The sequence below is a fragment of the Ciconia boyciana genome, chromosome 2 (assembly GCF_034638445.1).
Source record: "Ciconia boyciana chromosome 2, ASM3463844v1, whole genome shotgun sequence".
Taxonomy (NCBI): Eukaryota; Metazoa; Chordata; class Aves; order Ciconiiformes; family Ciconiidae; genus Ciconia; species Ciconia boyciana.
In genome coordinates, this window is record NC_132935.1 from 127,340,230 (window position 1) to 127,351,901 (window position 11,672).

The following is an 11,672-nucleotide window of genomic DNA, read 5'->3' on the forward strand; positions in this document are numbered from 1 at the left end:
CCTTTGTACTTGTCTTTCACGCTGTATGTTTTGGTTTGGATATGATTTTCCCTCGCACAGAATACATTTTCTCAAGAGGTCTTGATTTATATATATATCTTAAAGAGTTATAGAAGTTGTAAGCTGCAACATGTTACAACTGTCTTTAGACTACTCTAATTGTCATGAGCTAATAAACCCTGCCGTTTAGCGTACTGCATGGTACTTGCATTGACAAAGATGTGGAGGTGGGTGCAGCCAGTATTTTCACAAAACACTGAATAACCTGCTTAGAAATGTGGGATAGAGAGGATTTGTAATATTTTTTTTATCAGTGTTACTCTGTAACTGAGAAGCATGACCTCTAAATTGCAATTACACTAAGTTATGTTCAGTCATTCTTCAGATGAACAAAGCCTTTGTTCTGAAAAACACTTAGTTTAATTCCATATGCCTTTTGGAATTAAATACTTGTTAAGGAACTTTACAAGAATGAAGATAAATTCTGTAACGGACAATACAATACTTGTCTTCTGCTTTCAGGAAAAAAAATGTCCAGTTCTTTGTCTTTTTTTGTGAGAACTCTCTTGAGAATGAAAATCAAAGTAAAAATATAGTTCTGAGAAAGGTCCCTTACGTCTAATACTGCAATAAAGTCTGTGTAGAAGGATTCTTATAAAATCTCATAGATTTTATGAAGAAGATAATGGATTTTGTGCGTTTTTTTCACTGTCACTTAGTTTGATATGTAACCATCTTTCAGCTGAAATCTAAAAGGATGTCTAGGCTTCTTAGGGATTTAAACAATTTTGTGACTTTTTTTTCCCCCCTGAACAGGGGATGCTCTACTGTCTAATACTCTTCCAAAACTTTCTATCAGCAGTGGATTGAATTTGATGGGTGCTTTATAGAGATAGGGAGGAATTTTTCAAAGGCTTCTATCTTTGACCTGATTCAGGTCCTGTTGAAGTTAACAAGGGTGAAAAAAATAATTGACTACAGTGGAAGCAGAGTTGAACTGAGCACTGTGGAAATCACAGTCCCAATATGTGTTGCACAAAGAATGGTTCAAATTGGAACAGACCCTATTCCCACTCATTATTGAATTAGTCAAAGTAATGATGTTGGAGAGCAGTAGCCTTCAGTATTGGAGCACCCTTGTGTAAGGCAGAACTTGAAATGATCTATTAAGGAAACATCACTCTTCTTTTTTTTTTTTCCCCAAATGTATTTTAACAGCACATAAGCAGTAGAAGGCACAAAGACAGAGCTGCTGGGAAGCCACCTAAACCTAAATACAGCCCTTACAACAAACTCCAAAAGGGAACACATCCTCTAGGGGTAAGCCAATCACCTTTTTATTTTACTTTTAGTTTAACCATGTTGAGTAGGGGTTTTAGAAAATGTTAGTGAAAAATGTTTAAAATGAGAGGAATAGTGTAAGCAATGGGAATGAGTGAGCCCATAAGTCTGAATGAGTCTGAATGAGCCCGTGGAAGCCCACAAGGGACTTTTTATATACTTTGATGGGTGTGGACTACAACCCGCGGGTCCTCTTTTTTGTAGCTACTCTGAATAACCTCAGAAAAGAAACTTGTTTCAAAGGTCATTAGAGAGCAACAGACAAAAGAAACATCCAGATGTCAAACAGGATTTTTCCAGTTTTCACCACGGACATAGTGATGAAATGACTAAATAAAACATAAAACCTTTATTCTATCCTTATTTAGAAAATTATTCAGATAACAATTGAAAAGATTAAAAAAATCCATCTCTCGTTTCATTCCACTGAGTTTCAGGATGGTTCTGGTCACATTTTTGACTGCCAGGATAAACTATCTGAAACACAGTTCTTACTAGCTTCAAAAGTTGAGAAAAAGGTTTACTTTTTAATAAAAAACCCTGCTAGGATCCTGCCATTAGTTAAGAAACAGCTTATATCGTGGGTGGGGTAGTGAAACATCTGACATTTATTTCCATCAGATAAACTGCATGATTGTTTTATGTGCCATGATGTTTTCTAAGGGTTTATAGATGGTTTTGGCAGCGGGAGGATGTTAATTCATTGGCCTCATAGAGATTAGCCCCCTATTTTTTTGACCATATTCTCTAATGCAGGCAGAATATGGAGCTTTTTTCTGTGAAAACCCACTTCTCTTTAAGTTGAGTTAAAGCTCTTTTCTTGATAACAGAAAGTGTGTTCTTGTTGGGGCAGCCCTCATGATAGGTATATTAATGCACAATTCCGTTGGGTAGGAGCTTTCCTAGATGTTGTAGCATAATGCAGTGCACTATTCTGGTAGGGAAATAGCCCCCACAAGGTTTTTCAGTAATCCACCAGGAAGACCAAGGTCTCCAATACATATAAGCTATACTGAAAGTAATAGAAAATATGTAATTAGGTAAGTAGGATATGGAATCACTAAAGCCTCTCTGACAGGATTATTATTCCTTTAGGAAATTCATTGTTTCCCAGGAGACGAAAATAACTATTACATTACTGTTGTTGTTGTGCACAGTTCTCTATTTGCCAATTTATGTAATGGTGGTTTCTGAGAACTCCAGCCAAGGATCAAGGCCATTTAGTTGCTGCATAGACAAATAAAGGCAATGTGTCCTTTTCCTGCTCCCTCATTCCCAATTGCTCACAATATACAAGTCAGGCCAGAGGTGAGCAAAGAGGCAAAGGGGATTTAAGAAGGAGTGGAACAGAGGCTACACTGAGAAAGGATAAGAGCAGTTCTCCATTTAGTCTTTTTGGTTTTGATTAGAAAAAATATCAAAATTGCTGTCACTTGAAATGCAGAATGGCATAGCAACAAGCCAAAGATGTGCTAATTTTACTTTGAATGTAAATGGTTTTGATGAGCTGTAGAGTTTTTCTTTACTCTCTGTTAATTTTTCAAGTCATTTACTGTCCCTTAGTTTACTTCATTGGAAAGGAAAAGAATAATGGCTACTTCACTCTTAATGTTGACCTGTGTGTTAATTCTTACTTGCAGAGAGGTTTTAAATGAAGGTGCAATGTACTGCATATACTAAATATTACTGGTTTTGCAGCTATCTTGAAATCAGAACCATGTTGATACATTAACTGAAAAGCTATCCAACTGCATTAGAAGTTCCTGTTTCCTCCAAGAACGACAAGATCACAGAATCACAGAATCACAGTTAATATAAAGTCACATAAGATCTTTGTTCTTCATGACAAAAAATGCATGAGCATCACCAAATTTTTTTTCTACAGAAGTTAGAAAAAGGACATACTACATTTTCATAGGTTTTCCAGACCAAAAACTTTCCAATGCCAGGTTTTCAATATCATTTGTACTGCTTTGTCTAGTCTAGTTTTGTATGCTTCAGAGAAAGAAGCTTTATCAATTCCCACAGTACTATTTCAGAGTTTAAGAAATCTTGTAATGTTGGGAATTACTTGATATTTCTTCAAGCCACAAATGTCCAGCATGTATAAAATACTAGACTGGAGAGAAAGAGGTTATCAGGCATTTGATAGTCCAAACTTTCTGCAATAAAATAGCTCTTATGAAAAACATTATTCACTGGGAATTCTAGACCACAGAGCCCTCTTGTTTGGGGCTGGGGTTTTTTTGTACTTTGTACTCAGGATTTTTTTTTTTTTGAGAGAGAGAGAGGGGGTTTTTTCTTGTCTGTTCTAAACAAGGCTGAAAAAAAGTATTTACTAAAAAATGTAAGGAAGGAGGAAAAAGGCAAATGCTCAGCAAGGGAAGAAGACAGCTTGTATCAGTGGGTGTAACACTGATCAAGGAAAAGATCAGGTCATGGCTTTTCGTAGGCACCATGACGAATTTTGTATCTAACAACCATTATGTCCTCTGTTAAGAGAATTACAGAATCTGGTCCCCTCTGAGTATCTCTCCCAGAGCTCTAAAGGACCTTGAGGCCAGCAGAGTTGCCAGTGGGTATTAAGAAAAGTTGAAATCCTGTATCCATCTGGCTGGTAAAGAACCAACAGGTTTTTTTTAATATGGTGATAGTGCAATGATTAAACTCACTGGTGGTTCATGCCAGACTACTTCTGTCCTTACTTTCTGACTATTCACTCACCAAGGTACTGTTGAGTGGAAAGTATCAGACTGATATAGTGCAAGTTAATTATTTCAAAGCCCCTTTCAATTCAAGGATGAGAAATTGTGTTTCCCTGTGAGTGAGAAGTGTCTGTACTTACACTGAGATGTACCACAGCATGCTACATATATTCATATTCCATATATTCAATACCACATATTCAGGTTTATGTTCTTTGCAAAGGGCCTCAGGTCATGCCAGGACACAAACCCACTGAAAGTCCATCGGAGCCAATGGGACCTTTTCTTTGTCAGTGGATGACATTTCTGCTCTTATCTCAGAATTATAAAACCAGAACAGCAAAGGTATTCAGGCTCCTGGCTTCTCATTAGAAGCTTGAAATCACACTGAAATCTGCAGAAATCTATATAGACTACTCTGATGTTCATTTGTATGCATACCAGATATAAATTCTCTTAAATAATAATGGACCTCTGTGAGTATTTTCAATCGGTCTGGGAAAAGTTTGAGCTTATTTTTTGTCTTTTTGGAAACTCTAAATTAGGAGTTTTCCAAATTGTTTGTTTGTTATTAGAGGCAGGAGCTAATAAAGAGGAGCTAGCTGGACATCTTAATTTTAAGTAGAACTTGCGTCCTATTGATAAAAACAAAAATACCCTCTTAGTCAGACCAGGGAATAGGATATGTTTTCATTCTGCTCTGGTCTCTATCATAAAGCTGTCCAGATGAAGGTCTTTTAATTGATGGCTAATTCTTCCTTATTTAATTCTTGCAGGGTACATGCAGTTTTACTTTGGTGCAGATTGCCCAGCCCCATTTTAGCTTTGCTTTGATTTCTAATCTCATATTAAATGATAAGTCTCAGTGATAAGGTGTGAGCCCACAACCAAGAGGACATTCAAACGCTTTATCCCTGACCAAATCCTGCTCACCCTTGTCCAACGCATGAGATTGTATCACCTGTCATGACCCTGCAGCTCGTAGCATCAGTAGTCACTACAAGGCCTCTCTTACTTGGTTTTGCACTTATAATCTTAAGTCAAGCTCCCCGTTGTGTAGCTAATATGAACAAATTATGTCTCTCTGTTTGTTTGTTTTCTCTCTTCCCCACAGGTAAAATTAGTATTTTCAAAGGAACCTTCAAAGCCAATGGCTCCACGAATCTTACCAAATCCACTAGCAGCTGCAGCAGCAGCTGCTGCTGTGGCTGTGAATTCCCCCTTCAGTCTTCGCACAGCCCCAGCAGCCACCCTTTTCCAGACTTCAGCACTTCCTCCAGCACTCCTACGACCAGCTCCAGGGCCTATACGGACCACCCATACTCCCGTGCTGTTTGCTCCTTACTGAACTCCAAACAAGAATTAATTGTACTGCAATAATTTTTCAAATCAAAACAAACAAACAAAAAAGAAAATCAAGAACATTGAACTATGCAGTGTTTATTTATAGTTTAAAGTATATATGAAGAGCCAGGACTTTTGATAGAGAACTGAACAAATTCTAAAAGGAGGAATGGGCAGTATTTTCTCCAGATGAGAACATTCCTCTTGAGTATTGATTGTTTTAGAACTGATCTCCAGCATTGACTTGTAGTGACATATAAAACTTATGAAGCCTTTTGACTGTGCTTTTTGGCACATATTTCCCTGCAATGTCTTTCCTGCTTTATGAAACAACTTACAAATTTGTCTAAAGGGCATTAACTGGTTCCAATGTACATAAAATACTTTATTCTGTAGATTAAAGAAGAAGGAAAAAAAAAGAAACACTGTGAATAGTAGTACCCTTACCAATCCTCCTGCCAAATCAGCAGTTACTGGGTATTTATCTGAACAAAAGTAGATACAATAGATGTCTTGTAAAACAGTAGTATTGTGTCTCTATTTATGCCACTAGGTTTCTAACTGAGTTGCAAAAGATAAAATGAACAAATTATGTCACTTTGGTAAGTAGTCAGAAATTATGACAATAATGTGGAGCTGTTCCTGGTGAGCAAAAATTGTTTTCCTCACCCGTAGAAGAATGGGCGTGAAGATAATCTATGGTTAGGACAAAGAAAACGATAAAGACGATTTAGTGGGGGGGTGGGGGGGCAGAATCCAGATGCTGTACACAGAATAGGTCAAACTTTTATTTAACTGAGAATGTATGTGTACAGTGTGTGTATATTTAAAAGGTGTAATACATACAGGATAGATCAATGTCTAAGGCATGCCAGTGGACAGCAAAAAATACACTCTTGTCATGAAACAGGCCTGACACTTTAGTGTTGAGCAGAGGGAAGACACAGATGGGTTACGCATAGTCATAACTAACAAATGAAAAGCAGGAGAGAAATCCTGGCCCCGTTTAAGTCAGTATAAAGTTTCTCCTGACTGCAATGTAGCCAGAATTTCATCCCAAGAATGGCACATATTCTTTTTATATCACACCAGTGGGAGTGTGTGTAGATACAGGTAACATTTTTTGCAATAGGCTTAGTCTTAGAAACAGATTTATTCTCTTGTTTTATTTCCTACTGATGTGATATAAAATGTCTTAATATACCTATAAAATGTAAACAGCAACACATGAGATACATATTACAAGATAACTGCACATTGTGGGTTTGGAACAAATACAACCTTTAGGATCTGAAGGGACCCTTGGATTCTATAGCTGACCTTTATGTATGGACAGCTTAAAGCCTTATATATTTACTGTGAGGCTTTAAGGGGTTGACTGTGTCCCTTTAAAGTAAGATTTATCAGGGGTATATATAGATATATTGTATATATGTTAGAGTAAGAAAAATAACTTATAAACAGAAAATCTACTATATAAAATAATTATATAACCATTGAGTTTCACATGTGGGTCATTAAGTGGTAAGTAACAAACAGCAGAGAAAAAAAATAGACTTCTTGAATCTGATTCTTGCTGCCTGCTTTTTCCCATAGGGAGCTGAAAAGTATCTATTAATATTATGGAGTGCGCTGCTGTGTCACACTCCGATCTGTAGCTAAGTGAAATGCCTACCATACATTTAGGAGGAATAAAATTTAAAAGCATAATTTAAGTTTAGATGGGAAAATTATTTGAAAGATTTTATTACAAGGTAGTAATGCAAAATATTGACCATGTGGTTGCTATATAATACTGCCTGTGGTTAATATGGACAGTTGGGAGATATAGAGGATGGGAATATACAGCACTTTTGACTTGCAGTTCATCAGTGAGCCTTCCATATACATTGGTATTTGCCATTTTTTAAACCTCTCTGCATTTAGATTTTATAAAAAAAAATATATAAAAACAGAGAAAGAAGAGGTTCCATGGATGTCTGTGTCCAAAGAATTCCAAAGAGATGCATTTATTTATCTATAAGTATTAAAATAAGTTCTATATTATGTATTTGTATTTCATCCAGTTCATTTGCAAACATTTGTGCCTTGAAATGAAATGAGCTTTTGGTTATATTTAATTCACTCCTATGTAGCCATGAAAAAGATGCGATGGTGATTTCAGGGCTGGTTACTAGCTGGATTGCTTTGGCCCAATTTCCAAAACAAGAAGAGTATGAGTAAGTTCCTGAAGCCAAGTTTAGGCACCTAAATAACTAGGGGCTGACATTTAAAAGGGCTCCCTACTCTACAGCTCCCAGTAAAGAGGCAGTAAACAGGCCAGCCTTCAAAACCTGCACCTAACACTCAATTTAGAAAAATGTTTCCTTTTATTTGGGTACATAAATACAGTGTAGTAAGGTTCAACTCCTCTTTGCAAAACCTTGGCCTTGGTCTTTTAAGGCTGCTTTTCAACCTTCCATCTTTTTGCAGAAGTTGTAGTGCCATTGCCAGCTGTGTTCAGATTCCTCCTTGAATAGGGCACCGATTTTCAAACTGTGCTCCAGGTACTGCCGTTTATCTCCAGAGCCTTTTGTAATAGCCTGTGTAAGTAAGAGCTTGCTGAATGAGCAGAGGAGGACTGGCTCTTTGGGAAGTGAGAAGGTCTGGGCAGGCAATCTTTTCCCCATGAAAAAACATGCAGATGGGAAGAGGGGAGACCCACAAATATCCTGTAGGCTCTTACGCACGGCCTTCCGGTGCATGGACACCTGCTGTACATCCTGCCATGTTGTTGTGATGCCATCAAAATCAACAGGCTGATCCTTGCCAAAATGTGGCCTGTGGCATGTATGGAGGCACAGTACTAAGGGCAGAGTTAATACAAGTTTTGCTAGAAATAAAGAGAGTGTCATTCCAACTACTTACATCAGCTAATTTGCAATGACACCTTCAGTTTTCTTGGACCTCTTTTGTCACAGTGCTCTATGGAACAAGTTTTTGTTCACACAAGTCTCTCTTAAATTTCAGCTGTAAACAACAAACTCAGTTCTTTTTATGTCTCTTACTCACTACCTAATAAAGGATAAAGCCTAAATGTTAGAATGTATAGTGGATTTTCTGTGCCTTGCTGTTCCACCTCCCTCTTGGTCAGTAACAAGTCAACGTACCTGGGATGTCAGCACAACAGTTTTATTATATATATGTCAAGGAAAAGACTGGCACAGCAATCTGATTGGGCAGGGGGAGCTTCCAGTCAAGGGTATGTCCACAGCAGCTGACAAAGGAGCTAGTAAACAGAAGACACTTTACACCTATTTGTCAATACATGCAATATGGAGAGCACTATAAAAGAAAAATATGTCATCATATTTCATATTACAGTAACACTCCAGGGCCAAGAGGAAGCCTAAAGCACAAGGAAACACATCATTTCATCGAAGACAGTCACTCACTGGAATAACAGTGTGAAATCGGCCTGCAGGGAAATGGCTGGGTATGAACTTGGAAAAATGAATAGGTTCAGGGATGTTTTCTTAAATTCTATACAAAGTGTTAAAGAATGACTATTCTGTTCTGACCTGAAGAGACAGTATTTTTGTGGGAGGGATATATATATTTATATTTTTACACTATCTGCATTTTTCCAACTATCTCTGGCTTCAAACCTTTGTTCTGAAGGATCATCATTGCTCTGAACCATGAAATCAGTTACCTTCTTGAAAGCTGCTGTAAAAGCTGATGTGAGAGGTCACTAAGCAAATGTTATAAATATAATGATCTAAAATGAAAAAAAAAAAAAGAACTGGCCATGTCAAGGAATATTGTATTTGAAAAATATACCTCTTTATTTTAAGATAAATTAAAGTTATATAAAATTAAGAATAGCTAAATAAAGTTAATATAACTAGAAGAATTACATCTGTTATTTTAGTACTGAAATATTACAATTGGCTCTATATTTTAAAAGATGAAAAGACTTTTTAGATGCTGAATCAATGCAAGGATGCTATGGGTAAATTTAATGTCTCACACTCATTATCTTCGAGTTATACCAGCAATAACATAACTGAATGGACCTGCCCTTAGTCACTTCTATTCTAATCCCCAAAGATACAGTAGAGCATTGGCCCAATATTCCCTGAAAGCTGAAATCATGCTTCTTAGGAGCCCCTGCTTCTGCCTTCTGCTCCCAGTAAACGCATAGTTTTTAGAGTCTCTTCAAAGCATCTTGGGGAATTTCTATCTTAGTATCTCTCATTTTTTGCAAAAATAGATGTCATTTTATGAACATAAGACCAACACTGAGGAGCAAGACCTGAAAAGGTTTCTTCATGATTACAACATTCTTGTGGCTAAATATGAAGCACAGATACCCAAATTGTTTGGCTGCACAAATCTCTTTGAAAACATGTGAAGTCAGAGGCCTAAACCACTTTGTAAGGAATCTTTTCTTTTTATTAACATAGGTGTCTGAATTTCCATTTTTAAAATTGACTTCAGCACAGTTCAGGCTTCAGGGCTCTAAGCACCTAAAGCTCACAAGAAAATAACCGTGGGCTTCCTGTTTACCTAGATGCATGTGAAAATGTGAGCCTATGCTATGTAAAATATTACAGATTTTTTTTACATCACATCTTCCCCTGTTCACATTGTTTATCTCTAAGTGCCATTACTTCAGTGCCAGTGAATCATACAGAAGCTTCTGTGCTGGAATCCAGTGCGTGACTGAACGAAATAGTAATACTGAGAAATCCTATCTTAAACTAGTTGAAATCTCAAACACACAGTTAAGGGTTTAGCGAAGGACAAGAGCTTTATGCCCTCTCACACCTACAGGTTTATTAAAATTCAGGACCATTTAGGAGTAAATGTAACTATCTGGAGGATGGTTATTACATAGCCTGATCTGAAATGTCAGGGGCTGAAAGACTCTGTGCTCCAGACAGAAATTAAGAATACTATGAAAATCATAATGCTCTTAATGCTGCCACTCCTGAAAGCAGTTGCAAAGATCTTTGACTTCAGTAGAGGCAATTTTTTGCCCTGAGTGCCTGAGGCCTTTCACAGTTGTGCTGTATACTGCAGTTCAGTGTCATTCAACTTTGATTCAGTATTGATATATTGATAAAGAAACTTGGCTGAGCCTGAAACATGATTAGTGGCTGCTTAGTTCCTGTGATCAGCTTCATGGTGGGATGATGCTTGGGTGGTGAAGTAAGAAGAGTCAAAAGAGCCATTGTAAAGGAACTGGTAAACTAATTTGATCCCTTTTCCTTGTGCAATGTTCTTATATGGAACTTGTGAGGCATTAACAAGCTGGGACATTCAAGAGTTCCTGGATAAAATATAGGGACCTTGAAGGTCATGAGATCTTAACTTTAAAAATAATTTTGATGAGAAAGATGATGCGAAAGAACCCAGAAGACTTTCTTTGGCTTAGGTACTTCAGTGACTTTGTAGCAATGGTCTTCACACTACTCACACTGTCAGCACACTGACGTTTGTGCTGTTCACAACAGAAACTGAATATTTGACACCCATAACTAGAAACAAGTATAGTTATTAATATTCATTGCATAGGTATTGGACACTCAATTACAGGACACAAGAATTTTGCTTGGAAATCCATGCATTCATGTCTATTCATACCAGCCAAGATACTACTGCATCTCATCAAGACCTGGGTCTCCAGAAAGGATGTCCATATTTTTTTTTTTTTTCATTACTGTTTGATTTTTCTTCTATGTTTCTTTACTCATAGTTTCATCTCTCATATGAACAAACAGAATCCATAAGTTTAAATATGCACTTAACAAGTTGGTATTCATCAAGCCCTCTCTTGGATCATTTGATCAGAGTCAATAAATTGAATAAAAAATTTAAAGCAGCAGTGCCATAGTAATAGTAATATATGACGAATAGAGAGCATATGTATACTAGAGTGCTCTTTACCTAATCTAGTCAGAGTTTTATGACACAGACAGCTCTTTAGTCTTTCACAGTTTCCTGAAACGTTCATCTTTTGGGATTCTTCAAAGGTTTAATTAAATGTAAATGTTATTTCTTATGTTCAGTAACAATAGCTATGTATTTCTGAGTGCAAAGGCAATAGAAAAAAGGGTAAAAACCATAAACCATTTTCTCACTACAAATGCCTGCAGCATTTAACAACTTCAGCCCTTTCTCTGCTTGCGGCTGATGGCTGGCATTTGCCATGGGAACAGTTCTCATTGACACGTGTATCAGGTGAAAATTGCTCAAAACAATCTTCCAGGTGCAGTGGTTCTTTTGGGGCACAAC

General features: G+C 37.1%; 1 protein-coding gene across 2 annotated transcripts in view; it reads left to right on the forward strand.

Annotated features, from left to right (window-relative positions):
* Nucleotides 1–9,182, forward strand: part of ZNF385D (zinc finger protein 385D) — a 442,063-nt gene extending 432,881 nt beyond the window's left edge. For both annotated transcript variants that reach the window (XM_072853997.1, XM_072853998.1), the window contains 2 exons: nt 1,219–1,320; nt 5,161–9,182. In XM_072853997.1, the coding sequence (XP_072710098.1) occupies nt 1,219–1,320; nt 5,161–5,394 (336 nt within the window). In that variant the 3' untranslated portion in view covers nt 5,395–9,182. The remainder of the gene's footprint in view (nt 1–1,218; nt 1,321–5,160) is intronic.
* The last annotated feature ends 2,490 nt before the right edge of the window (nt 9,183–11,672 follow it).